Genomic DNA, 27,414 nt, shown 5'->3' on the forward strand with positions numbered 1-27,414 from the left:
ATCTGACGACACTGCACTCTCATCCAGGTTTTGTGCTCGGAGCTTCACAGAAGATCACTCCCGCAGTCAGCCCGACTTCGGCTTTTCGTCGCTCCTGGTGTTCACTGGTTGTGCTGCCCTTGCAGTGCATGACGCTCGCTCTCAGTTGCCAGAGAGATGCACACTGTACAGAACTGCCGAACTCGTTATTTGCTCATCGACCACGTGAGACTTGGTGGCATCATGGCACCAGGAGCTTCCATCCCGGGAAACACCTGGTGGAGGGGTCGAGTTCCGTCATCGACTGCCATCTGATGTGATTGCATCACGCAGACTTCCTTGCCTCGAATCCTTACCTCCATTCGTGGGCGACACAAAGCAACTCGTGACCAGCACCGCTCGAGCGCCGAGGTTCTCCAGGTCATTCCATGCGGGGAGTGTGCTCCAGCTGCAAAGGGAGGCCTTGGACTTGGGTACCACACCGTTGATCCCAAATGAACCATGCTCAAGAGTCGTGGACCACCGCTCAGAGCCGGCACAAGTACGGCTTTCGAAGCAGGTCCTGGACGTTCGCCTGCACCTCAGCGTCGCTCGATCGCTATTGACAGTCTACAGCTCGCCCTTCCAGTTTTCCTCAGCCGCGATTGCTTCATTCTTTCCTCCTTCGAGAACGCTTGCTTTCAATTGTTCTCCCACTGTTCCCGTTCGATTCAGTATTCAGGATGGCATACGACGAATACGTGCCAGTCTCTCCGTCCGAAGAGTCTTTCACCAAAGAGGAGTGGCCGAGCGACACTCAATGGCCACTACAAGCCAAACGATTCCGCTGGCAGCGACCTCTCGTGATCGGCCTGGCCGTCTGTTCTGTGATCGCGCTGTACACCTGGATCGTCCTCTACGCAGCTTCAATTTGGTGGGCGGAGAAGATGCTACACGGTGCAGATGTAGTCGACAGTACGTTTGAAGATCTCTCGTCTCTGTCCTCCCTACTGATCAATGCGATCAATCGACAGCGCCGCTGAGACCGTGAATGCGATACCAGTCTAAAGCCTTCGAACACAAGCATTGGGCGAAAGACTACCCATTGGCGGGATATCCTTCAGACGAACTGGATGCCCGCTGGATCGAGCTGCAGAAGAGTATGGTTCCGTACATACTCTCATACACTGGCTCAGCGAGACTGACGTACTCCCAGCCTTCTATACCGAAGTTCCCGTTGAGTACATGGAGAAGATCGGCAAAACAGACGAGGGTGTCCAATTACCAAACGGGAACTACGCCGCATCGTACTCTGTCATGCACCTCTTGCATTGCGTGGTACGTCGATGTCAAACAATCCGACATTCTGCGACGCAATCGTGGCTGATTTCTTCTTCTTCCTTGGCATTAGCAACGGCTCCAGCAGTCGTATTTCCCCGACGTATACTTCCCCAATATGACCGAGCGAGAAGAATTTCTCCAGCTCGAACACAACCGTACGTTTCCCACCACCCCAACCCATCCTATCCGACGAAATTCCCCCATCACTAAGACCATTCTTGCTCCAGTCCACTGCATTCACATGCTCGCCGACTCGGTGATGTGCAATGCCGACGTGGTGCCCGTACCAATAGTCTGGAGAGACAAAACCCCCATGCCCACGGGCGACTTCAACGTGGCACACGAGTGTGTCGATTGGGATTTGCTGCACGAGGGCATGTTGGAGAAGCGGATCGATCCGTGGGAGAAGGGCACATTTGTGCATCCGATCTTTGGGGAGGTGACGAGTCATGTGGGAGAGAATCGTATTGGGTTTGGAGAGCCGGGGAATATCTTGAAGAAGGATAAGGATGGGAAGTGGATTGTATGACAGGACTCACGTATACTCCAGACCTCGTCCCGTCGAAATATCTGAAGTCATCTATCCTCCCATTTCGAGAGTCCGTACATGCGATCCATCCTCGGTGCTCCGCGATCTGCTACAGATCGATTGTGCAAGCAAAGACATTCTTCGTCTTGCAAAACGTCTGCTGGACACCCGCCCACTGTTCCAGACCAGAATGCAAAGCGAGACCTTCCTCCCCTACCCCAATGAAAACTTCAGCCTCTCTCACAAGCCAGCAGAAAGCTACGGTTCCCATTACCGACTACATCTATTCCTAGCCTTGGGACGGCACATTGATCGTCCAGCACGGTCCCGAGTCAACAAAGCTAAGACGTGTTCAATGGCCGTCAATCGCCATGATACGTAGATTGACATCCGTCGTCCAATTCTGCTGCGATAGCCTTCTCTCTTTGACCTGGTAGTACACAATGACCACGTACCAGTCTATACATTGAGGACGCAATACGAAAAGAGACAGCCACGCAGCTCAAACTCCACTTGAATCTGTCCCTCCCTCCTCAACAACGCCATCGTCGACATTAGAGTATGTATCGAATCGTGGTCGCCACACTCATCAACTATCATTGTCATATTTTCCAGTGCCACTGCTCGTACATCGCGGAGCTCGCCACCGAGCCATCCCATCCATTGACCAGCATATACCGCTGGATCGGATGTCACCGATGTGAGAGTCTGTGACCTGCCTGGAGAGGATGTGTCCTGATCGCTGTGTCGGGATTTGTAATGTACTTCTTGATCACTGAGGAGCCGTATAGGAGCGTACGGATAAGTGATCACGGCATGCTCGATACCGTTGGCAAAACGTGCTAGTTGGTCGCACAGGCAAGACGAAAGGACATGCAAATGACTGCCAGATTTGTGAGGAGTCGTGGTATGCTATCATGTCGTATTTGCATGCTATGCTAAGTTCGCATCCTATGTACTGCGCTTTTGTCTGTCGTATCGAATCACTCCTCGCCCAAGACCAAGACCGCTCGACCTCACTCGTCTACGATCCACCCAACTCGCTTGCCCATAGCAAGACACGACCTCAATCAACCTACCTTCCCCAGCGTGGCCAACCCCTCAACACATCACCCAGCGTCCTCATCTGCCTCCTCCCTCCCACACGCCAATCGCCTTTCCCATACATATCCCCACTACACGGATAGCGAACATGAGAAGTAGGACTTTGGAAAAGAAGCTTGCAAGCAGCAGCAGCAGCAGGTTCCTAACCCACCCATCCCATCCCCGTCCACTCATCATCCCAAACCACCGCCGTCACATTCCCACTAACCTCCACCCTCGCAACCGGCTCGCCGATCAGTCCAGTCGCGACATCTCGCTGCAAAATCGCAACCGTCTGGATACTCTGCAATCCCACCGCGACGAACTGCCCCGTCTTGCTGATGGAGAAGTGTCGCGGAAACGCACCGCTTGAAGGCCAGAGTTGGAGGAAATTGAAAGCTCCTGTCTTTGGGTCGAGAGCCCAGGTTGAGATGCTATCCGAGTCGCCGATAGTAGGCAGCGTGAAAGCGGTGGAGTTACGGTTGGAAACGATGAGGAAACGGTTGTCGGGGGAGATTTCGATTTCAGCTGGTGCGTTGCGGCCGGGGACGTTGAAGAGCCAAGTTGCGTTTTCGGATTGGAGGGGTCCGGTGAAGGAGAGCCCGCCTTGGTTGGGGAGGTAGCTGACTTCGTAGCTGGAGATGTGGCCGGAGAGTTCTTCGACGAGGTAGAAGTAGGTTTTGCCGCCGGCGTTGGGGAAGCCGGTGGGGTTGTAGAAGACGCCGTGGCGGGGACCGGAGCCGGGAGTGGCGGGTATGGATTTGCAGGGTGTTAGGGCGAGGGATTCGGGGTTGATGGCGAAGACGTGGATGAGGTCGGAGCCGAGATCAGGAGAGAGAAGGTATTGGCCGGTTGGGTCGGTGAGGACTTCGTGGGCGTGGGGTGCGTCTTGACGTTCGGGGTCGACGCCGGGATGGGGGAGGGTGAATGGGAATTGGTGGGAGAATGCGGGTTTCGAGTCGCGGAGGAGGTAGGAGGAGACTGCGGAGCCGGAGTAGTGTGCCAGAGCGATGGCTTTATCGTGAGTGTCTCCATACACGACCGCGGAGACTGGACCGGAGAGTGTTGTTGTGTTGGAGAGGGAGGTCAGACTTCCATTCGAGTTGATGGTGAATGTTGTAAGCGAGCCATTGGCACTGCTGAGACCCTCGTTCGCGCAGAAGAGGAGACGAGAGTGCGAGTCGAGAGTCAGCCACGACGGATTCGGTGCGCAGCCTGGGTTGACATATGTAGGCTTAAGGGAGTAATTGCCGGAGGACTCTTGCAGGAACTCGAGGGTTGTGACATTGCCGGCGTAGTCGGACACATAGAGATTGATCGCGGACGCTGTAGAGGCGCACAGCCCGAGCAGAGCGGTGAGATGCATGGTCGTATTGATGGGGTCGGTGGTGGAAGTGGTGCTCGGGATGGTGGGGGCAGTGGTGGTGGCGGAACACGAAACGAGGGCGGTGAGGTCGAAGTAAGAAAGGAACCAGCGCAAAAGAAAGATCAGCATTGAAAGCTGAAGTCGGCAGCAGGAACGCGAGCTCGGCTGCAGTTGGCACGAGACTGCTTCACTCGTGCATGAAGAAGCGCCTTGGTATCACGTTGCACCACCGCAAACAACATTCACCGTCGTCCACATGCATGTACCTGATGACATGACCTTCCTCTTTCATATGTCGAGAAATCCACTTACCGTTCTCTTCGACGCCATGTCTCAGCAGAAAAGCGTCTTGACCGCGAGTCGTCATGTTTGCCAAAAGAAAACATGTGCAGGTGGAGGTGGAGTTCAAGGTCGAGTCAGGAGACTCCGCTAATGTGGAGTAGAACTATATATGTGGCAGACCCCGCCAGGAACAGGGGTATAGTCATAATGTGACTAGCCGGCTATAATAACCGCATTGAGCACTCTTCCGGCGGCGCATATTGCCCAATGCCAGACGACAACAATCACCACTCCAACTCCTCCCTCCTCTCCTTACCAACCATCTCCTCCTCCACCCGTCCCAGCACCTTCCCAACCCCACCCCTCACAACCCCACACCTAGTCCTCGCCTTAACCCTCGAGTAAAAAACCGGACAATCCCTCGAATCACACCTGACCTCCTCTCCCGCCGGCAAATCCGCACAACTCCTACACACAGCCTCAATGTCCGCGACTTTCTTCTCCGCTTTCGTAACCTTCGCTCTCAGTGAGAGAAGAGTCTGCGCCGGTCGTGAGTGAAGGCAAGTCGGGCACAGCGGAAGCGGGTCCTGAGTGGAGGTGCCAGTGGTAGGCGGTAGCCGGGTTCGACAGACGAGACAGAGGGAAGAAGCCATGTAGCTTTCCATCGTCTTCTTGCCTTTGCCCTTTCCCGTCACGGCGTCGGCGTCGGAGGGGGTGTTCGCGCCCACGAGACGCATGCGCTGGACTTTGGGTAATTCCTCCCACCAAGTCCGCACGTTCGCTCCGACGAGATTGAAAATGCGCTCGAGTGGAGGGATGAGGTTTTTGTTGATGTAGTATTCCGCGTCCAGTTCAGCTTGAGAGTCGTAGACCAACCTCTCCGGCTCCACGCATCGTTCCCACAACCTCGCGCCTGGCCCGCCGGCGATGACGACGTACGGGACTCGTTCGCCGTACTGTGGCTCAGCGCGAGGGTCGCGGAGCATACGCTTCGTAGCGATGATGGCACCAGGAGGAGGAGGACCTTTGTCTGCGTAGGTACCGAGTTTGACTTCTTTGGCGAAGCAGAAGTCTTGCACACTGATTTTGCCGTGGAGGATTTTTGTGCATTGTGACTGGAAGTAGGATTTCACCTGGCTGAGGTCGGCGGTGCGGAAGAGGAGTTTGAGAGCTTTTTCTTCGATTTTCTGCTCGGCGGGGGTCCCGTCTCTGCGCACGGTTTCGATGCCTTTTGCGTCGAAGTCTGGGACTTCTTGTTTGGGTGACTCGTACTTGAAGCCGACGTAGCGTTTCTTTGCAAGTAAGACGCAGGGGTGGTAGACTTTTTCGAACTTCAGCTTGATAGGGCGGGGGTTCATGGCTGTGATTTGAGCTGCGATCTCGTCGCCAATCTTGAAGGCGTCCGCGCGAGTGCGGCCAGGGAGGTGGACGAACAAGGAGTCTGTGTCACCATAGACGACCTCGGCACCCCATGCTTCGACGGAGTGGATGAAGGCAATGGCTTTTTCGAGAGTCTCCCGACCTGTCTGAACGATACTGTCGGCGATCTCGGAGCATGGCATGCGGCCGGAGAATGAGGCAGAGGTGTAGCCGTAGGTGACGTTGGCGATGAGCTTAAGAGCGAGCTGACGATTGTTGAGGAGTTGTTGGAGAGTCTTGTCCGCCTTGTCGACTTTCATTCCCGACTTGACCATGACACGGGTTTCGAGGATCTCGCCCAACATCTTCGCGAGGAGGGACTTGCGCATTGCCGGTTTGACGTACATCATGCCATTGGGAGAGATGTTGAGTTTGTCCTTTGTGAGCTCGAGAAGGCCGGGCGTGCGCTGAAAGTCGGCGAAGCCCATCTTGTTGGTGCCGCGCCAGTTGGTGATGCGGCCGAGGCAGGTGGAGTAGCAGTAGTTGTATGCAATCATGACACTCGGGTAGAGAGACTGGAAGTCGAGTACGAGCACAGGACTGCTGTAGAAGGCAGACTGCGGTTCCATCACGAGAGGGAGGCATTCAAGAGCGTTCTGTGCTCCGACTTGCTTGCGGGATGGTGAGACCAGTGCGAAGGACTCCGGTTTGGCGATACGAAACATGAGAGACTCGACTTTGAATTGTGATCCTCGACTGAACACGGAGAAGAAGTCGACTCCCAGCAGACGAGCCTGTTCTGACGTCCTGGGAATGAGTTCATTGGCGTCCAGAATCTCCAAGTCCAGCTTTGTGCGATTGATGAAGTAGTTCAGCACCTTGACCAGATCCCGCGGTCGCTTGCTCTGATACCACCTGGTCAATGTTGCATATGAATAGTGTGGTATTCTGCGGTGCAGCAAATGAAACACTACGTTTTCCATCGTATACTGCAGCAAGTTCAGCTCCGACCGCATGGCACGCCAAATGTTGATGGTATGTCTGCCGGTAATGCGAACGGTCGAGGTGTTGGTGAAGCCCCAGCGATCCGCATCTTTGCCGAAACGTCCGTGAGATTGTGACTTCATGCGAGAGAACTCATCGGGGAGGTTGAATTCGTACTGCAACCTTGCCCGTTCGATAAGGTAGCCCCAAGAGCCGTTGTGAACTTCGTATCCCGTCAACACATCCGGGTCGTACTCGCGGACGATATCGACAGTTTTGTTGATGAGGTCCAGCTCGTTGTCTTCCGAGTCGATTTGAACATCGTTACCGACGATGCGGCGGATCTTCTCAGCAATCTCGTCATCGTCGTCTTTGGTTAGAACGAGGATGCCAAGTCTAGAAGTTTGATCCATTTGCTCGTCTGCAATGCACCAGGTCACCATCGAAACTTCGTCTCGTTCAGGATCGGGAGCAAGCTCGCCGCGACTGTTAATGTGCACCTCGAGACTCATCGTACTCATGTATCCAGTCTCATGCTGAACACTTGTGCTCGCCTTTTTTTGTGAAAACTTGAAGCCGTGCTTGTTCCTTTGCGTCGGCCCGTCGATTTGCGATAGTTCTGGAGCAGGTCGATTCTTGCGCTTGATTTGCGATCCAGCTGGTGGTCCGTCGATCTCTAGCGTTTCGAGGTCGTCTTCAACGTCGACTTGCTCTTGGTGGAGCCATTCGTTGACTTCATCGTAAGATGGTGGAAGTTTCATGATCTCCCAGGCCTTGATTGTGCACTGTCTCTTTCGACGCTGCTCTGCGAATTCAGCACTGACTCTGTCGGTCGTTTGAGATTTGCCAACTCGGACATGCCCGTGCTTGTCGAAGTCTTGCAAGAATGGCAGGGTAGTGCTCTCCAGTCGGAACTCCTGTCCAGCATACTCTCTCGGTCGTTCTGGCACATCCTTCTCGTTGCTGTAGTAGGCATCCTGGTAGATGACCGATGGAGTGACAGTACGGTCCACCTCGTCGAAGGACGGCGGAAGGTGGCGGTATAGCAGGACCGTGTCGTTGCTTTTAACTCCAAATACCCTTGCATACTTATCACCAAGGACGGGATCAATGGATGGTTGGCTTTTACTCGGCGACTTCACCGTGGACTCGGACCGAAAGCTGCTTTCCCCGGCGGATGAGTTAGCAAAGTCATGCTTCTGACTGGTCTGCGAGCTCCGATGGGTGAGGTGAGCCAGATCATCTCGTTGACTCAGTCTGAACGGTGTTTGCGCATCGTGCGGACTTTTGACCAGAGGAAAGCTAGTCTTGAGGCCTTGCGATGAGGAGGAGAGCTGAGACGACGAAGGTGGTTGTGCGGAAGGGGGTAGCTGCGAGATTGACGACGTATCGGTACGTGGTACTTGAGCCGCAGGAGGAGGATCGAAAGCATGATCCCGCAGCTTCTCATCCTTCGATCGTGCAGGTGGCTTGACATCCTTGACCTTGAAGCGAGCGTACTTTGGAGGGGACGAGTTTTGAGTCGCATCCAATTTGACTTTCTTGAAAGGAGTGGAGGTGGCCGTGACAGCATTGCGCTTCGAGGCGCCTCGTTCGGCAGCCCTTATCGTCGCGCTCGGGACGCTGGCATTATGTACCTTCTCAGCCTCCGCCTCGATCTCTTCGGCATTGCCATTGACTTTTGACTCGCCCATGTCTCCATCAATGCCAGCCTGCTTCAGTTTTCGTCGTTGGGTGAGGATCTCCTCGGCCAGCTCTTCATCACTGCCGTAGTAGTCTTCGTCTGCAACCTCGGCGATGCTCTTCATGTCCACGACTGGTTGCGATTCATTGTCGTGTTGAGTTGTCATTAAGTCGTGGGCGTAATCTATATCCTCATGCTGCTTCGCTTCCTCTGCTTTCTGTTTCCACCTCTTCTCCAGTTCGGTAGGAAAGAGTTCTGTGACGCTGTCCAGCAACGTTGGAATGCCATCATCGAGATCCAGCTGACTGCTGAACGTTTCAAAACTTATGCCGCCGCCGCCTCGCGCTTTCTTCTCCTGCTCCGCCAACTCTGAGATGGTCTGTCGGAACTCCTCTTCATGAATCCAGCCACCTTTGCTGTCGTTTCGAGGGTCGGCAGACATGCTGACGAGCACTTCTGGCGGGAATGGCGAAGAAGTGGGATCCTTCAAGCCCATTCGCATTCTTCTTCGTCGTGTTTCGTCCTTCCACAGCCCAGCCATTGAATGCACTAGCTTCTCTTCTGGGGGAAGATTCTCCAAAGACTCCAATCGCTCGATGAATGATTGATGCAATGGCCGTGCTTGGATTGCGTTCCGATTCAGCAGATCCTCCACTCGAATGTCAAGCTCCAGTTGACAATGACTCTGGCGAGGGAATCGCTCAACATCCAGCACATCCTTCTCAGCCACAGATCGATCATGCCAAAGATGCGCCGGATCATCCAAGTCTTCCCATTCCGGTAATGGAGATCGAAAATGCGGCTTCTCGGTCTCGATGTAAGCACATCCGTACAAGTTGAAGTCACACATCCACTGCAACAGATACTGCAGATGCGCTTCGTACGGTTGAAAGACTTGCTTCATGATGGCTCCTTGTTGCAATAAATCCGTGAATCGAGTCATGTTGGTAGGATTGAGCAGGTACACTTTGAGGTAGTATTTGTGGCCGACATTGTATCCGAAGAATGGCACTCCCTTGACCAGACTGATATGAGCGACGAATGTCGCATTCCGAGGATTTTCGTAAGGATTTCGACGGTATGAAATTGCCAAAGCATGGTCGATAGAGTGTCGAAAAGTGGAGATGTAGGATTCCAAGGTGTTTTTCTCAATTGACTCGGTATATGGGACGTAGAGGTAAGGGAAGGCTCCATGAATATGCGCGCACACCTTTTGCCCGGTCTCGGTCGCACCAAATACTCGAATGACTGGGACCTGGGGTAGATTGCCTCTTTGGGTGGCGGAGAAAGCATGAGGTCCCCACAGAGGTGCATCGAGAGGGCCGGGCAGGGATTGGTAGTTGTCCAGGCAGTTGAGCCGGACGCGGAAGACGTCTTTAGCCATGATCGCGGAAGGGAGGTCTTATTGTCATCGTTGAGGCTGATGTGTTGGTTGCATGTGGTGGATCCGGTGGTGGTGATGAAAGTGTTGTGATGGAGTGACGTTTGCCACAGATCGCGTTCAATCAACAAGTAGGGAAGGGACGACGCGATGTTTTGAGCATGACTAAGCATATTGGGGCCGAAATGGATCTATTGTCCGAACTTCTCTCACATCCATCCTCCTTCTCCACTCACACCTCACCTCATCTTCTCCCCGCCTTGCACGACAGCAAATCGCCATCTCGTCACTCCACCATGACGGTCTCGACTGTGCCGATGTCCTGATCTCCGGACCATCATGTCTTGGTCCGTCGACTCTCACCTCGCACGTGGCTTCACATGTCAGCGCGGAATGCAGATGATCTTGGAAAAGGATCGTGCAGTGAGGGGAAGATGGAGCAATAATGCATGCGCAAACCGGTCCGAACGGGCATCACATCACGAGGTCCGCCACACAGCATGACCTCCGTGCACCGGATGCTTGCTGTGCCACAGCATATGATGCGCGCGTGTAGAGTGGTTTCTGGACGAGATCGTGCATTTGCCATGACTTCAATGCGCGGCTTGTCGTCAGACTCGTCAGTAACTCCCCGAAGACGCCGCATGCTCGCATAAGCGAGGGAGACCTGCATTGAACGACATGGGGAAGCTCACCTCACTTTCACTGGGGTAGCTTGCTCTGTGCGTCCCTACCATGTTTCTCGTCCACTCAGCACTCCTGCCAGACAATGAGCACCTCATATCCATTGTCACGAGCGCATCGAACGGGCAGGAGTCACTTGCCTCCTGCATTCACTCCCCTCTTCGCTATGCATGGAAGGCACCCTGCCATGTGATCGTTCCGCAAGGGGTCGGTGAATCCACGGGCCGTTGGGAACGTTTACAGGTGAACATTTTGAATTCACGCGCTCCACTAATTTCTCTTGTGTTGTTGATACTTAAACCTTGGCCACGCCGAAAAGACATTCCCTTCTTCTTGTCCATCATCTCCTTCTCTCACCTTCATCCTTCCCTTCTCGAGTCATCATTCTCGTACACCGCGAAGATGGCGCCTCTTTCTTCCCTTCTCTGCGCTTCACTCGCTTTTGCTGGCACCGCGATCGCCAGCTCACTCAGTCCGATTTACCCTCGCCAAAATTCAACCACTCCCGACTGTCCAGGGTACCGTGCTACCGATGTCAAGACTACGGCCAATGGCCTTAGCGCTAAGCTCACCCTTGCTGGCAACCCATGCAACGTTTTCGGGACCGATCTGGAGGACCTGACGTTGACTGTCGAGTATCAGACTGGTGAGTCGATTCATACAGAGCTGTTGCTTCGTTGCGCCGACAAGATGCATTGCCATTGAGCGCGCACTGCAGCATTTGCGACTGCGCGCAGCGGCCGAAGCTCGACATACTCCCACATGACAATCGGGCTAACACACCATCCAGACGCTCGCCTTCATGTCTTGATCGAGGATGCCGCACAGCAAGTCTACCAGGTTCCCGAGTCTGTCCTGACACGCCCAGTCGGTGCCACGGCCAAGAATGGCTCTAGCGAGCTCATCTTTGACTACGTCGAGTCGCCCTTCAGCTTCTCCGTCAAGCGGCGCAGCAGTGGCGATGTTCTCTTCGACTCTTCCGCCGCATCCTTGATCTTCGAGGATCAGTACGTCCGTCTCCGCACTTCGCTCCCGCAGAACCCCAACCTGTACGGGACTGGAGAGCACTCGGATTCATTGTAGGAGCCATATAAATTCCCACTTACAGCATCAACTGACACTCATGTAGCAAACTGAACACCACCGACTACACCCGCACCGCTTGGAACCGTGACGCTTACGGCGCACCACCAGGCTCCAACCTCTACGGCACCCACCCGGTCTATTATGATCACCGCGGCGACAACGGCACCCACGCTGTCTTCCTCCTCAACTCCAACGGCATGGATTACAAGGTCAACAATGATGGCAACGGCACCAACGGCCAATACCTCGAGTACAACCTCCTCGGAGGAGTGTTGGATCTGTACTTCCTTGCTGGGCCATCTCCAGTCGAGGCTGCCCAGCAGTACTCTGAAGTCGTGGGCAAAGCTGCCATGATGCCATACTGGGGCTTCGGTTTCCATCAGTGCAAGTATGGCTACCGCGACGTCTATGAGGTCGCGGAGGTCGTTGCCAACTACTCGGCCGCCAACATCCCGCTGGAGACCATGTGTAAGCTTGACCCTTCCACTCATCACAGCACGATGCTAACACTGTACAGGGACCGATATCGACTACATGAATTTGCGATGGGTCTTCACCCTCGACGAGTACCGCTACCCGCTCAAGCTCATGCGCCAGCTCGTCGATACACTCCACTCGCGCGACCAGCACTACGTCGTCATGGTCGACCCGGCCGTGGCTTACGAAGACTATCCGGCTTTCAATGAGGGCGTCGAGGCCGGCGCATTCATGGTCAGCGGGAATGGCTCGGTCTACAAGGGTGTTGTGTGGCCTGGTGTCACCGCTTTCCCCGACTGGTTCCATCCTTCGACCCAGGACTACTGGAACTCTCAGTTCACCTCGTTCTTCAACGCTGATACTGGAGTTGACATTGATGCTCTTTGGATTGACATGAACGAGCCTAGCAACTTCTGCAACTACCCTTGCGCCGACCCTGAAGGTTACGCTGCTTCGAACGGCTTCCCGCCGCAACCACCAGCAATCCGTCTTGGCTCGCCTCGTCCCATTCCAGGATTTCCGGCAGACTTCCAGCCGCTCTGCAAAGCTCAGGTGACATTCAACGTCAACGCCAGCACCAACTTCGGCGAGAACATTGTCGTATTCGGCAGCGCCGTCACGATCGGTAACGGCAGCGACATCAAGGGTGCTGCACCATTGAACGCCAACAACTACCCGATCTGGAGCGCCACTGTTGACCTCCCTGTCAACACTCGTGTCTCTTACCAGTTCGTGCGCACTCAGACTGATGGCTCGTACGTGTACGAGACTGGCTCCAACCGCACCATCACAACCGGGGGATGCAACAGCACCGTCCAGTCAACCAACGACATCATCACGACTTCTTCGCCATCAACGGCGTCCAAGGTCCGCCGCTTCACAGAGTTCTCCCACAACGACCACAGCTTGCTGCACCACGCACGCCAGACTGCAGGCAACAAAATCGGTCTCCCTGGCCGCGACCTGATCGATCCGGGCTACAAGATCGACAATGACGCTGGCAGCCTCTCCAACAAGACTGCGGACACCGATATCGTGCAATACGGCGGCTACGTCCAATACGACACCCACAACGTCTACGGTTCGCAGATGTCTGTCGCTTCTCGCAAAGCCCTGCTCGAGCGTCGCCCTGCCCGTCGCCCCATGATCATCACCCGCTCCACCTTTGCCGGCTCCGGCGCCAGCGTTGGAAAATGGCTCGGCGACAACTACTCCTCCTGGGCCGCCTATCTCGAGTCCATCGTCGGCATCCTGAACTTCGGCACGTTGTACCAATCCCCCATGGTCGGCGCCGACGTGTGCGGCTTCGGCGGCGACACCACCGAGAACCTCTGCGCGCGCTGGGCAAGCTTGGGTGCCTTCTCCCCCTTCTACCGCAATCACGCGCAGAACGACGCTCGGTACCAGGAATTCTACCTCTGGGAGTCCGTTGCTGAGTCCGCCCGTAACGCCATCGAGATCCGGTACAAGCTTCTCGACTACATCTACACGGCGATGTACTTCCAGTCCGAGAAGGGCACCCCGCTCATCCAGCCCATGTTCTTCCACTACCCTCTCGACTCGGCGACGTTTGCTCTCGATAAGCAATACTTCTGGGGACCTGGTCTGCTCGTGGCTCCGGTCACCGTGGAGAACGCTACGTCCGCTACGTTCTACCTGCCCGACGACCTCTTCTACGACTACTACACCCACGAGGCTGTCAAGGGTACCGGCGCCGACATCACTCTCCCTGATGTGCCGTTCACCAGTATCCCGTTGTACTACAAGTCGGGCGTCATTTTCCCGCAACGTGTCAACTCCGCCAATACCACTACCGAACTCCGCGAGCAAGACTTCGAGTTGGTGATTGCGCTTTCGGAGGCCGGCACTGCTGAGGGCGATCTCTACCTCGACGATGGCGACTCGCTTGTGCAGGCTAGCACTTCTCTCATCCATTTCGAGTATGCGGATGGCAAGCTTGAGATTACTGGTACTTTTGAGTATGACATTCAGTGCGCTATCACGAAGATCACGGTGTTGGGTGCTGCTGGGGGCGATGGCACGACTAGCAGGATTGTGCAGCCGGATGTCAATATTGCGTTGACGGGGAGCTACAGTGGGAGTGTGGAGAAGAGGGATGAATGTGAATAAGGTGGGGTTTGAGGATGGTTTGCACGTGGACGCATAGCATGGCACGGCTTGAGAACAGCGAAGAGGAACAGTAGAGTATATATTAGGCCCCATCAGTGGCAGACTGCAGGCTGCTTGCCTTGGCTAGACAGAGATCAGACACGATCAATGAGCAAAACAACTCCAGAACTCCCCTTGAACAACGTTGTACAGAGTGTACACAGTATGACACTTGTGGCTCCGAGGCTACAGGGTGATGCAGCTGAGACGAGTGCCTTCCGGTGCGAATGTGATGCTTCGAGATTCAGACTATTTCGTGCAATGATATTTCTGTACATGTGTCGTTCTGTCGGAATTCCTGCCCATATAGATAGTATCGACTTCCCGTACTGCCAGAGCTCCCAGTACAATTAGACAGTCTTCTTCGAACCCTACACTCTGGCGCTCATGCGGCGCGCTTGCGATCATGGCGGACTCGAGGACGCCGACGCAAGCAAAGCGCTTCTGTCAACGGACTTGGAGAGTCTGCACTGCCAGAATGAGAGCTGGAGATGGCTGAAACGCCAGAGCGGATATGACGAAGAGAACCTCGACCTCAGAACCACGGCGACGAAGAAGTTAGCAGCGCCGCGAGAAGCTTTTCAGAGGCAAGCCAAGTCCTGAGATCATGGAGGAGGAGGAGAAACCCGTCATATTCTCGCTCCTCGCACATATCTCCGCTCCACGCCACCCCCATCCTTACCGCCGCCCTTCCCGTACGGGAGCGGGAGCAGTTCAAAGCAAACAGATATATTCGAAACCTTTTTCCCTGCCATCCAATCAAGCAAACCCGCCCATTTGGCCTGTTCGTTAAGAACAGGGCTTGTAGTAATATAACGATTTGGAAAGGGTTTCTGGACTCGTGTTGTGATGGTAAGAGTTTCTTTTTGCTGATCGGTCTGCCGTTTTGAGAAACGATTTCTTTTTTCGTGTTGATGATGGTTGGACCGTACTTGTTCTTTTGGTTGTGACACGTTTTGGTGCTCGAGTTCGAGCCCTCGCCAAGGGGTGCGTTTGTCGACGTTTCGGCTTGGAATTGTGTTTGTTGTTTTCTGCTGCGGCCATGAGGATTTCTGGTCTTGGTATGTGGAGCGGTTTGCGTCTTTTTGCTGGGCTTCTTTTCGGGCGTACATGGGGAGGTGGTGAAGAGGGAAGAGGCTGCGGCTGCCGAGAGAGTGTCGGGAAGATGCGCTTGATTCTGGCAAAAATCATGACCGGATCCGTTGAGACGAGCGTCCTTGAGGCTCAGAGTGGAAGCCCCTTTGAAAAGTCGGGTCAGCAGCGGAAATTCCTGAGGCCTACTTGGTCAACTCCTGAATCTCATCGTCGGAGTACCCTAGTACCCAGAACACCTCCCTCAGACCGCCTTTGCCGGCGTTTAGTCTCACGGGCGCCCTCTCTTGCACCTTCTCCTTCGCGTTGAACGCCACACCCATACCAGCCTCCTCCATCATCAGCAGATCATTCGACCCATCTCCAACCGCAACGACCCTCTCCTTCTCAACGCTCCACTTCGCCGCGAGTTCATTCAACACAGTCGCCTTCATCGCACCATCCACAATAGCCTTGCCCTCCAACAACTCGCCCGTCAGCAACCCCTCCTCCTCCACCAAGAAATTCGCCAACGCAAAATCCAGCCCGAGCTCAGCTTGCACCCATTCCGCCAACGGCATGAAACCACCCGACAGCACGGCAGATTTCCATCCCGCCTGCCTCAATCCCTTGACAAGCTCCCTCGCGCCAGGCGTAAACGTGATGACATCCTTCTTTAGCCCATCCCATACATCGCCCGGTACACCTTTCAGCAGTCCGACTCTCGCCCGTAACGAGGCTGCGAAGTCCGTATATGGAGCTTCGCCTCGCATCGCTGCTTCCGTGATGGCGGAGACTTGGTCGTACTTCCCGACTCGACGGGCGAGTTCGTCGATGACTTCTTGTTGGATTAGAGTTGAGTCCATGTCGAAGACGATTAGGCCGGGGGTGCGGTGGGCGGCATGGAGGGTGGCGGGTTGGATGATGAGAGCGGAGAGGTTATGTTGGGCTTGAAACTTCTTGAGAGGTGTGGTGTCCGTGAGAGTTTTACATTCGCGGAGGTTGGAGGGACAGGACTGTAACGTAAGATGGAGCTCAATGGCAGTGGGAGAGAGTTGGCGAGAAGTCAGAGAAGTGCCAGCTTGGAGATTGCCGAGAAGATCCACCAGTTCTGTTGTCAAAGTAGAGAGTTCCGAGGCCGGAATGGGTTGGGGAGTGATGATGAGGGCCACGGTATTGGCACTAGGAGAGGCCATGCTTGCGGAGGGAATCCTCGAGGACAGTGATGCTCGGTATCTCGTGCCTTCCTCTTTAGGATCGTTTGCAGTCGAATCGAAGTATTGGCATTGGTCTTGGACTATGCATAAAGATGAAGTGAAGTGGAAAAATTGTTCCTGCCACGCGAAGTTAAGCGGAGTTTAGCTTTGGCACAAATGTGTCGACGTCCTTTCAACTCTGCACGATATCAACTCCAACAATCGCATATTTTACCAGTATCCTTCAAGGCACTCGGAGAACACGATTGTTCCTTTGGCATCATGCTGCCTCCATTGCTGCCCGTGAACCTCCAGACCGGACAATGTTGTAGGCGAACTCCTAGCTTCGGCCCTCCACAAAAAACTCCACAGGGACTGGGACCATGAGAAACATTTAGCCGTGAGTACTCAAGACGGTATACAAGAAGAATAAGTCGCTGCTACTTTCCTTGCTTCCTCTCACGCACTGCTTTCTCCTCCGTCTCATCAGCATCAATCTCGCCCAGCATGGCTCCACCACCCACCACCGACGCCGAATGGTCCTCCGTGATCTCCTCCTTCGAAAAGTCCTTGACCGTCGATGAATCGAAGAAGTACCCAGCTCCAGCTCCGGGTTCGCAAGAGTTCAACAAGGCGATCGATCACACGCTGCTGAAGCTGGACGCAACGGCAGAGCAATTCGACAAGTTGCTGGAAGAGGCGAAGCAAGAGAAGTTCGCTGTACGTTGAGACACCTTTGGAAGAGAGGCCATAGTGGCAGGATACACAATGAAGCACAAAGGGCTGATACATTCATCCCTAGACCGTCTGCGTCCGCCCACCAGAAGTCGCCAAATGCGTCTCCTCGCTCAAAGGCACAGGTGTAGCCGTAGCCAGCGTGATCGGCTTTCACGAGGGAACATACTCTCTTGACCACAAGCTCTCGTACGCCTACCCTCCCTACCGACTCATTGCTCCGCCGCAGGCGATCTGACACTACTCCAAACAGAGAAACAACCCTCTCCCTCTCCTCCGGCGCCCTCGAACTCGACACAGTCCTGAACTACCCCTCCCTCCAATCCGCCTCCTACACCTCCATCTTCACCGAACTCACGGCCCTCCGCTCTGCTGCTCCCTCCCCAGTCAAGCTAAAACTCATCCTCGAGACTTCTCAACTCGACCGCTCGCAGATCATCGCTGCGTCTGTGCTCGCGGGTGTAGCGGGGTATGATTTCATTAAGACGTCGACGGGGTTTAATGGACAGGGAGCTACACTGGAGAATGTGAGGCTTATGAGAGCTTGTTGTGAGAAGGTTGTGGAGGATGGGTTGAGGGAGGAGAGGTTTGGGAAGATGGAGGTCAAGGCGAGTGGAGGCGTGAGGACGCTGAAGGATGCGGTGGAGATGTTGGAGGCGGGCGCGAGTCGGTTGGGGACGAGTGGTGGGGTTGGGATTGTGAGGGAGGCGAGGGAGGGAAAGGGGAGTGGTGAGGTTGTGGATAAGGGAGCGTATTGAGTTGGTGTATATCAACCGAAAAGACTGAAGCAGATATCCGTGGCCATTACTGCAATCACGTGATACAAATGGAATGATGATGCAGATGAAAGGAGACGAAGAAGTTGGTGAATGTTTTTGATTTGTATTTTTGAAGTACACTGACAGTACCACGCAAGGGTAGGCCTCCTCGATGCGCGGTGTCTGGGTCCTCACCCAGCAGCAGCTCCCATAATCAGAAACATGCCCGAGCTCGCCTCGCTAAGAAAAACGCACCACGCCATCTCACCTCCAATGCATCACAATTGAACGCCGTTTCCTCATCTGCAAAGCCCTCAAAAGCAATCCGCGCGCATATTCGTGTTGCTCGGGTCGGTGTATGACGAGAAGAAAATTTTCAGCCGAGGGTATGTGTCGAACTTTTCATATTCCACAGCGGTGATCTTCCCATCCATGCAGTATGTGCTCGAGTCTTCCATCCACTCATGTTCTTCTTCCCTTCCGTCCCTTGTTCCCGTGCAGCGCAGCCTCTACTTCCTCCTGAATGAGCAGCCCTCGGTCAAGCGGGCCTTGCCACCGGTGGGCTGGCAGAGGACCTGGGAGCAGCCGGCGCAGACGACGACGGTTTGTGCGTGCGAGAAGACAGTGGTGATGGTGAAGCAGCCGGGGCACTTGACGTCCATGAAGAATGAGCGTGGGCCTGGGACGAGGGTCTGATCGTGGTGTTAGTACGGAGGAGGCCGAGATGACTGTTTGTGGGTTGTGATGTACCTTCAGCTTGTGCTTGCGGGCCTCAGCCTGAGGCGTTGGGTTGAGGAGATCGACGGCGAGAACCTGTAGATAGCCATGTCAGTACGTGTCTTGGATTGATGCATCTCCATGCGCAGTGCCGCCCGCCGGGTCCCAATTCGATGTCGTGTGCTTCAAGGGGCTCGGCGGGTTCGGTGGAGGTCTCGATGGGGCGCAGAACTCACCATGATTGCGGTGTTTTGATGAGTGTTGGTTGATTGTGCTTCGGTTCGATGGTTTGACCGTGGTGTGGTTGAATTGGCGATGCAGTGCGCTGGGGGTGCAGAGGTGAAGCAGTGGCGATGAGATTTGCAAGTGTGAGCCGTGGGGAAGTGGCAATTCTTGGCGTCACGTGTGTCGGGAAGTAACGACGGATTGAAGTTCACGATGATGGAGTGAAGGCCCATCTTTCCCCTCACTTCTTATGCTCAATGCGATTATCGCCACTCGATGATGCTCGCGCCACCGGCGTTCGACGACGAAGCCGACAGAATGCTCCCGATTGAACCACTTTCGGTTGCCCGCAATAAGCAAGGCTCTGGCCAGCCTGCCGTCGCCAACGATCGCCAACGATCGCCCATTGGGACGTCCAGTGGAAAGCCAACAGAAGAATGCCGGTGTCAGAGCAGGTCAGGGCGAACATTCGAGCTAGAAATATGCGCTGCCCTAGCAAAAGATGAAGACTATAGACACGGAGTGCTGGGACACGAATGAGCACCGCGGTCTTCTTGAATGTCGCTCAAACATGTCAATGAGACGCTTTACAACATCGACAACACTCTCTGCGGTAGGACGTGCGTCGTCACAATGCATGTCTGGAGAGAGGTCTAGTACCGCCGAATGGTATTGAGTCTGCAGCTATAGGCTATAGTGCTCAGCACCTTCTGATGTACAAGCTTCGTGCTCGAGAGAAGAGCGATGCAAGCCTGGTTTGTGAGCCGAAGGGCAGTACAAGTGTACCACTCGCACTGACTACACTCTGCGTCGTATGATGACAGCAAGTAAGTATGGCTATTCATGGAAGTCACGTTGCGCCTGAGGTCACCAGCAGCGTTATTCTGGCGGATTGTCTTCATTTCAATTTCCTACTGTACAGTGTATTAACAACGGAGGCCATGGCTTGACATGCCCGCACGGCGTATCTGTTCAGACACGGCGCAGACATAGACATGGTCTGTCTACCCATCTATTGGTGCAGTCATTCTGACAAGCTCGCCATTGTCAGTCACCTTTGCGCCAGGATGGGTCACATTGCACCCATAACCCCCAAGAAACCTGGATCCATGACTCTGAGGAACACATACGTATCGCATTCGTATCGATGCCGGCGTATACGTCTCGCCGACCCGCAAGCCACTTCTGCTGCATCTTCCGTGAGCATCATATCGGACGCGAATAAGCGCATGCGCCAGCTATCTTCAATGCACACCTTGACTCTTGAGGCCATTCCAAGCAGAGACGTTGGCCTGACAATGCAGAACCAGAGTCTGTCGTCCAGAGCTTCTGAACACTCACATACCATGGCCTTGGAACAATACACGCAAGGCTAGCAGAGGCGTCTTGTTAGCCACAAGGCGGGTATAGACTGTTACGAAGCCGCGCATCGAAGTCAGGAACGTCTTCCGAGCTTCTTATTCAGCTTGGTAGGGTGACCTTCTAGCATTGCGATTTACGCGATCAGTGCATGTCCTGATGAGTAGGGCGGCATATTGGTAGGTCGACTTTTGAGAAATACACCCAGCCTACCGTGCGGGCCCTTCAATCACGAACCCTATCTATCAGTATATGGTTCAGGACCAGAACTGAACCTCAACACAGCAACGAGTCAAGGCCATCGAGTCTTGCTCTGCTATCTCTCGCTGATGATCAGTATCACCTGCGGCACAGCAAGCCCACTTCCATCCCAAGGCAGACGATAGTCACGAGACATCCTGACCTTAAGGACTTTCCTCTTCAGACGTAGCGTGAAGGATGTGAAGGAAGCGCGTCCAACACCACATCCTGTCCGCGAGCTGTTGGCGACGCTGCATCTTCTTCCTTCTGCCGTTCACTGCAAGCGACGTACGACTATCGAACTTGCACCTCGGTACAAGTTGACCATTCTCCTCTACCTCCGTGCCTCCGCTCCAACTGCACCACGCAACCTAGACTCGGATGGCATAGATTGTGCGGTCCAAGCCTGGGGGCAGTCATCCTGCTGCTTGAGCTCTACAGGAGATATACACATCCTCCTCGAGCTAACTCTGCGTTCTCCGGCGCGGACACCGGCGTTCGACACCTGCGGTGCATTTTGAGCGGCATCAAGGAGGTATCGTGAGTCTGGTGTGGCGATTACAGAACGGCGTTGCCGACGAGAACTTTTCGGAGTGGTGGGGTCCGAAAAGGAAGCTTTTTGGCCATCAACGCCACAAGCATTTGCCAACGAAGTGCAAAGCTTTCGCCCTGTCCTCGAAGCCTTCGCTGCCATCGCTGCACGCTTCGCGGAGAGAGAAAACGGCTCTGTAGCATACGTACGACCTTGACGCTTGCCAAACGATGGCTCGATGGGATGTTGCAATCCTGCTGGCGACTGACCACAGCTAATCCTACCGGTTGGTATGGACGACATGGCTATCAATGCCATATCTGAGTGGTATAAACTGCAAGACAAACCGGTTCCCTGACTCTCTCCCCGTTCCAGGAAAGGAAGCTGAGCACGTTGAAGCACGTGCAAGAGTGGATCCGAGAATACGAGCTCTCCAAATCGGAGCACGCCGAGAGCGTTCCATGCGGTGGAGACTCGGCTTACAAGCGTGTTTCCTCGCGATGGCCCGAAGGGTGATATCTTTGCGAATTTCCCAACGCAGGACCATTGGAAATTGTATTGCTGTGCCGCCGGCGTCGAGGCCATCGACGAGTTGCTCTTATCGCATTTGACCGCAGCTAGCCGTGTATAAAGCCGCAGGCTCGATGCTCCTCGACGCTTGATAGACAGCTGCCACGGATCGCGTTTCGCCCTCATGGCGCAAGTTGGTTGGCATGCCTTCGTCGTGGGATGCATAGAGTTCAGTCCGCTCATCAGGGCTGTTTGCGGGGAAGCAAGACGAGACAAGCAAATCTGGTGGCGGATATCGTGAACCGCCAAAGACCAATCGTGGGCACAGTCTTGAACGCACTCTTTGCCTTTCTTGGGGGTTCACCGGCGTACCCGATGGAGGAAATCTTGGCATACTGTCAAGCATGTCGCTTACTTCTGTATGCATTTCGCGGGATGTGGACAGGTTTGTGTAATGGTCTCAGACTTCGAATAGCAGAATCGCCGTACGAGCTGCTGTCCGTTCCCAGAGTCTGCAAAGTACAGCGTAGTCGTATGGCCGCGTACAATCGACCGTCTTCATCCCGGCTCGTACGAAGCACGACGTGCCCGCGGAGGTTGTACGTAAAATGGCAAGTGATCTCGCCAAGTGTAGGATCACTTGGCGCCAAGTTGAACACGATGTGGCGGCTATCGTCTGCAACAGCTCTCCATCCGGGCACTGGACTACGGAGTCGCGGCTGAAAGAAGGAAGGACGAAGCTATGCTCCTCTCCAAGATAGTCCCGCCACTGACATATCGGATAACGCCTCGGTCGAACCAACTCTCCCATTCGTTCGACTTCCGGCTCTTATCGAGCCCTACCAGCAAAATTTGCCAGAGCGGACGGCGTCGCGATAGAGCCGTATATACTAGCATAGCCTGTCTGCCACGAGGTCGTAGTTTGGACGCTTGCTGGGGCCGTCGTTCGCATGGATTTCATGGATGCAAAACATGTTCGTGAAGCCATGCCGCACCGCAGAACCTAGCAGCGACCTGCCTGCCCTATCCAGCCTTCTTGCCGCCCACAAAATCCAACCAAGCTGTCCCCGCGAAAGACGAGATGGGCGGAACTTGCCCATATTGGGAAGGTGATAAGACCTTCCACCGAGCTTCTATGGCATAGGATTGGCCGCTAAGGCTGCTTGAGTGGTCGGTCTGGAGCTAGTCCAATCGCGAAAGCTAAGGATCGTCGGTGCTCAGGGTTCCATCGGCTGCAAATGCAACTTTGACCTTCGTGCGGCAGGGGTCCAGATTGTACCATGTCCGGTCGTAATCACAGCATAAGTAAGTCGTGCCCTCCCTGTTCTTCGATCTCGCGAGCTATCGTCCCGTTTCTTGTCATCTTTAGACACCAGACACAGCCATGGCGAACGTCAACGAAGTGATCGATCGTCAGATCGACCCTATGGGCCACATCAACCCAGATGTATGTCTTTCCCACTGGCAAAGCGGTGTGTGTTCCCGAAGCTGACAGCATCTCCAGGTCCCTCCATTGACCGAGAAGACGAATGTCTTCAACGTTCACACGGACGCCGATGGCAACCGGTCCTCCGGATCCGAGCGGAACTTCGATGAGAAGGCCGTCCACAACTACGTGGGCGAGCTCGAGAAGGATGACTTCAGCGAGGAGTACCACATCCAGGATCCCTTCACACCATTCGAGGATCTGCCAGATGAGCGCAAGGTTATTGTCACTATTCGTGCCCTCCTTGTCGGTTCCATCTGTGGTGCCCTGGTCAACGCCTCGAACGTCTACCTCGGTCTCAAGACTGGTTGGACATTCGGTGCCTCTCTTTTCGGAGCTATCATTGGATTCGCTGTTTTGAAGCCTCTTGGCCGTGCTCTCCCAGAGAAGTTTCCAATTTTCGGTGGAGGTAAGCATTTGGTCAACATCAGTGGCATGCCCGAAACTTTGTTAACGCCCTCTGCTTCCAGACTTCGGTCCCCGTGAGAACAACATTGTCCAGACTGTTGCGACCGCTGCCGGTGGTCTGAGCAGTGTGTTCATCTCCGGTATCCCTGCGCTGTACCAGCTTGGTCTCCTCGAGACTCCTAAGGAGGACTTCAGCCGTCTCATCACCCTGACCATCGGTAAGAAACCCGAAACCCGTATATATCGACTTCTTGCTGACCGAAATCTCAGTCGGGGCTTACTTTGGGTGGGCGCCATATCCTGTCCTTGTTGCGTTCGACACCTAGCTGACAATTTTAGATTCACCATGTCCACTCCTCTCCGCAAGTTCTTCATCATCTACGTCGCCCGCGAGTTGAAGTTGATCTTCCCGACGCCTGCCGCGACCGCCATGACCATCCGTGCTATGCACATGGCCGCCACTGGCGAGAACATCGCCAAGCTGAAGATGCGTGCTCTTGGTATTGCTTTCTCCGGCGCTCTCGTCCTTCGTGTTGTCTCCCAGTACGCCACTGGTATCATCTGGGACTGGCACTTCTTCACCTGGATCTACATCTGGCAAGGATATAAGGGCAACGCTCTTGCTGCTGAGTCCTGGGGCTGGGTCCTTGAGTGGACTCCCGCTTTCATCGGTGCCGGAATGCTCGTTGGACCCAACCCGGCCGTGTCCTTCTACGCCGGATCCGTTCTCGCCTGGGGTATCATCGGACCATGCCTCGTTCACTACGGAGCAGCTTTCGGTCGTCAGCCATACGCCGATCCAGAGCTTGGTATGGAGAAGTGGGCACCTCTCACCAACTTCAACTCTCTCGGTCTTGCGGCTTCCAACAAGGAGACTCCAAGCCCTCGTTTCTGGCTTCTGTGGCCTGGTGTTCTGATGATGATTGTCGTCTCCTTTGTTGAGCTTGGTCTCCAGTACAAGGTTTTCGTCCACGTCAGCAAGGCCATCTACCGCGGTACCTGCGCCGGCATGAATAAGGCCATGACCAAGATGGGCAAGCCTCAACCTGGCCTCGAGCGCCGTGGACACCAGGAGACGACCAACCTTGTCGAGGACTTCGCCGAGGACAGCCAGCTCGTCAAATGGTGGATGTGGGCACCTCTCCTCGTTTTGGTCGTTATCATGACGTGCGTCGTCATGGCCGTCCAATTCGATATGCCAGTGGGCATGTCTATCCTGTCCATCTTCCTGGCCTTCTTCTTCTCTCTCCTCGCCGTTCAGTGCGCTGGTGTGACTGACATCACTCCCCTTACCGCAGCCTCGAAGGCTTCTCAGATCGTCCTCGGCGGCGCCACCAAGGGAGAAGGCTGGGCTCCTCGTCGTGCTCAGAAGCTCAACTTGCTCGGTGGTTCTTTGGCCTCGATCGGTGCCAACCAGGCCTCCGACTTGGTCGGTGACTTCCGTGTTGGGTTCCTTCTCAAGACCAGCCCCAAGCAGCAGTGGCTGGCTCAAGGTCTCGGAACACTCGTGGCTTGCTTCTTGGCTCCGGCTCTTTTCATCCTTTTCGCTCAGGCCTACCCATGTATCTTGGATCCAGAGGCCGAGACCTGCCCTTTCAGCGCTCCATCGGTCGCTGCTTGGCGTGCGGTCGCTGTCGCCATGACCGACCCAACTTTCCCGGTCCCGACCAGCTCTGGCATCTTCTCCATCATCTTTTCTATCTTCGGCGCTGCAATGATCTGTGTGCGTCACTACGCATACAACGGACGCTTCGAGAAGTACAAGGCGTACCACCCCAACATGATGTGCATTGGTCTTGCCTTCGTCCTTCCCCAGACCTACTACGGATTGGCCATGATGATGGGTGCTCTTCCGGCCTGGTGGTGGGCCAAGAAGAATCCGAAGAGCTTCGACATTTACGGCTATGCGATTGCAGCAGGGCTCATCGCAGGAGAGGGTATCGGTGGTGTCGTCAATGCTGTGTTCCAGATCGCTGGCATTGCTGGCCCGGATCCATATGGCACCCAGATTGGCTGCCCAGCTTTGTCGTGTTAAGCTTGAAGGTTGCTGTATGTAACGAATGTAATGAAGAGGAATTCCTTCCAATTATTCGTCTCCAGGTGTTCCATCAAGTTAGCATGACGCCATATCAAGCCTACATGTACGTTGCCACGACACCTTACCCAGGCATACAAGTACACTGGCAAGTCGGCATATATATCCGTACATGTGCTCTGGCATGCCACCGTAAAAAGAATGTACATGTCCATTGGCAGGGCCGCATTCTGAGGCGTACTGGTAGGTTGGCATAACGCCTTGTTGGCATGTCCAAGTACGCCGCCATGCCAGCTTGCTAAGCAGTGCAGTTACATTAGCATGGCACCTTATCAAGGCATTCAGGGAAGTCAGCATACCTCTTGTATTGACCGACAGCAATGCCTTTCACATGCGCCTCGTAAAGCTCGTATGACTAGCGCCGAAATTTTGGCCTCGCCGAATTGACGAGGTGACGTTGAAACGGACCTTGCACCTCAGACCGCACCTCCTTCATCTACATCACGTCAGTCTCGACATCGATCGATGGCTCCAGACACTGTCATCGGCGCATACTCATCCTGGTCTTGCAACATAAAATTGCGCGGAGGCTCGACACTTTCATCCTCCCAAGCGCATCTCTTCGACTTTCCAGACAGCCACGCCCGACCGCCAATGCTTCAGTGCTCGTTGTAAAGTAGGTCACCTCCGTAGCAAACTCGAGGAACCCGATGGCCTATTCAAGCAGCATCAATCCAAGAAGAACGGTACACGTTGAGAGTCGCTCATTGAGCGACATAGCCCTGGGTCACCGAGACAAAGCATTTGCCTTCTGGAATGGCAAGAATCAAGATGAAAACAAAGGGTTGTCCCTTCCCAAGTACCAGGCAGCATCTTATTACACGTCCTCTAAGCCTCCGGTCCTCCAGTGGCATGCCGTGCGTGGAACGACGAAAGCCGAAGCCGAACTCCGCATGTGGCTGCCTGATCTCGAACGGTGATTCGAACTCCGATAAGAACGTCGGCACCGAAGTGGCATGCTGTTTATGCTCATGCAGCTTGTAGGACATGGGTGATCGACGGACGACTGCTGTGGCCTTCGACAATCCTCCAATGCGAGAACGATCTCAGTCCGCCAAATCACGATCTTGCTGAGCCCTGAAATCGCTCACGCCAAGCCATATTCAGAAGTTGACACAAACATCCGAGAGACCTTGAATAGGCACAGACGACACCGCGGGCCACATCTTCCGCGCCAAGGTATAGTATGTCGTGGAACTTTCGACCGACGAATTGACCACGTCTCGATTCCGACACCGCAACTTGGCCTGGTGGCGTCGCTCGGCTGCCTCCACAGCGAGCCAGCAGCAAGGAAGCAGTGCCTTTTGGGCATCCGTCGATCTATTGGTCATGGAATTGCTATCGTTGATCTCAACTCCGAGATTGTAATTGTCTGTCCAGTGCCTCATGATGGCGACGAACATGGGTCACGCTTGACCAGTTCCATATCTCTTCCATCCCGCGGGCAAGGCAGATTTCCAGTCCGTCTTCAAGCGATGTACACCATCTGATATGGCATTCTGCTAGACGGTCTGTACCTAATTCTGGTAAGTCTAACTTTAGTTGCACAACCTGTCAGCCTGCGCTGCTAACTTGTCTTTACATGAGATTGGCCTGTCCTTCTGACCCACCCGGCCTGACCATTGGCATGTCCTAGTAACTTACTGATACATGCTATCAGCCTGTTAAGCTCGGCACAGCAATTGACATAGTCGGCTAC

The 27,414-nt window shown here is 54.5% G+C and overlaps 8 protein-coding genes across 8 annotated transcripts; 4 read left to right on the forward strand and 4 right to left on the reverse strand.

Annotated features, from left to right (window-relative positions):
- Positions 1-1,161: 1,161 nt before the first annotated feature.
- MYCGRDRAFT_51033 (uncharacterized protein) lies at positions 1,162-1,828 on the forward strand (the record flags this gene model as incomplete). The annotated part of the gene is made up of 3 exons (XM_003847586.1): positions 1,162-1,296; positions 1,370-1,454; positions 1,527-1,828. Coding segments are annotated over 3 exons (522 nt in total), but the record flags the coding sequence as incomplete, so codon positions are not given.
- A 1,246-nt stretch (positions 1,829-3,074) lies between these two features.
- MYCGRDRAFT_111693 (uncharacterized protein) lies at positions 3,075-4,607 on the reverse strand (the record flags this gene model as incomplete). The annotated part of the gene is made up of 2 exons (XM_003847664.1): positions 3,075-4,412; positions 4,590-4,607. 2 exons carry the CDS (start codon positions 4,605-4,607, stop codon positions 3,075-3,077), a joined length of 1,356 nt encoding a protein of 451 aa, XP_003847712.1.
- Positions 4,608-4,677: 70 nt separating this feature from the next.
- Positions 4,678-9,970, reverse strand: MYCGRDRAFT_77946 (uncharacterized protein; the record flags this gene model as incomplete). Its single annotated transcript, XM_003847663.1, has 2 exons — positions 4,678-8,353; positions 8,693-9,970. 2 exons carry the CDS (start codon positions 9,968-9,970, stop codon positions 4,844-4,846), a joined length of 4,788 nt encoding a protein of 1,595 aa, XP_003847711.1.
- A 1,025-nt stretch (positions 9,971-10,995) lies between these two features.
- On the forward strand, positions 10,996-14,344 carry MgAGL5 (putative alpha-glucosidase; the record flags this gene model as incomplete). Its single annotated transcript, XM_003847587.1, has 4 exons — positions 10,996-11,297; positions 11,442-11,658; positions 11,781-12,205; positions 12,255-14,344. The coding sequence occupies 4 exons, from the start codon at positions 11,054-11,056 to the stop codon at positions 14,342-14,344; spliced, it is 2,976 nt and encodes a 991-aa protein (XP_003847635.1).
- A 1,374-nt stretch (positions 14,345-15,718) lies between these two features.
- MYCGRDRAFT_106539 (uncharacterized protein) lies at positions 15,719-16,681 on the reverse strand (the record flags this gene model as incomplete). The annotated part of the gene is made up of 1 exon (XM_003847662.1): positions 15,719-16,681. A coding segment is annotated over one exon (930 nt), but the record flags the coding sequence as incomplete, so codon positions are not given.
- Positions 16,682-17,091: 410 nt separating this feature from the next.
- MYCGRDRAFT_77955 (uncharacterized protein) lies at positions 17,092-18,143 on the forward strand (the record flags this gene model as incomplete). The annotated part of the gene is made up of 3 exons (XM_003847588.1): positions 17,092-17,370; positions 17,453-17,574; positions 17,639-18,143. The coding sequence occupies 3 exons, from the start codon at positions 17,158-17,160 to the stop codon at positions 18,141-18,143; spliced, it is 840 nt and encodes a 279-aa protein (XP_003847636.1).
- Positions 18,144-18,246: 103 nt separating this feature from the next.
- MYCGRDRAFT_64763 (40S ribosomal protein S27) lies at positions 18,247-19,272 on the reverse strand (the record flags this gene model as incomplete). The annotated part of the gene is made up of 3 exons (XM_003847661.1): positions 18,247-18,835; positions 18,894-18,956; positions 19,097-19,272. The coding sequence occupies 3 exons, from the start codon at positions 19,097-19,099 to the stop codon at positions 18,653-18,655; spliced, it is 249 nt and encodes an 82-aa protein (XP_003847709.1).
- Positions 19,273-23,069: 3,797 nt separating this feature from the next.
- On the forward strand, positions 23,070-25,655 carry MgOPT8 (oligopeptide transporter; the record flags this gene model as incomplete). The annotated part of the gene is made up of 5 exons (XM_003847589.1): positions 23,070-23,173; positions 23,231-23,621; positions 23,683-23,838; positions 23,891-23,906; positions 23,960-25,655. The coding sequence occupies 5 exons, from the start codon at positions 23,111-23,113 to the stop codon at positions 25,653-25,655; spliced, it is 2,322 nt and encodes a 773-aa protein (XP_003847637.1).
- Positions 25,656-27,414: the final 1,759 nt, after the last annotated feature.

Source organism: Zymoseptoria tritici, chromosome 13, assembly GCF_000219625.1.
Source record: "Zymoseptoria tritici IPO323 chromosome 13, whole genome shotgun sequence".
NCBI classification, from domain to species: Eukaryota; Fungi; Ascomycota; class Dothideomycetes; order Mycosphaerellales; family Mycosphaerellaceae; genus Zymoseptoria; species Zymoseptoria tritici.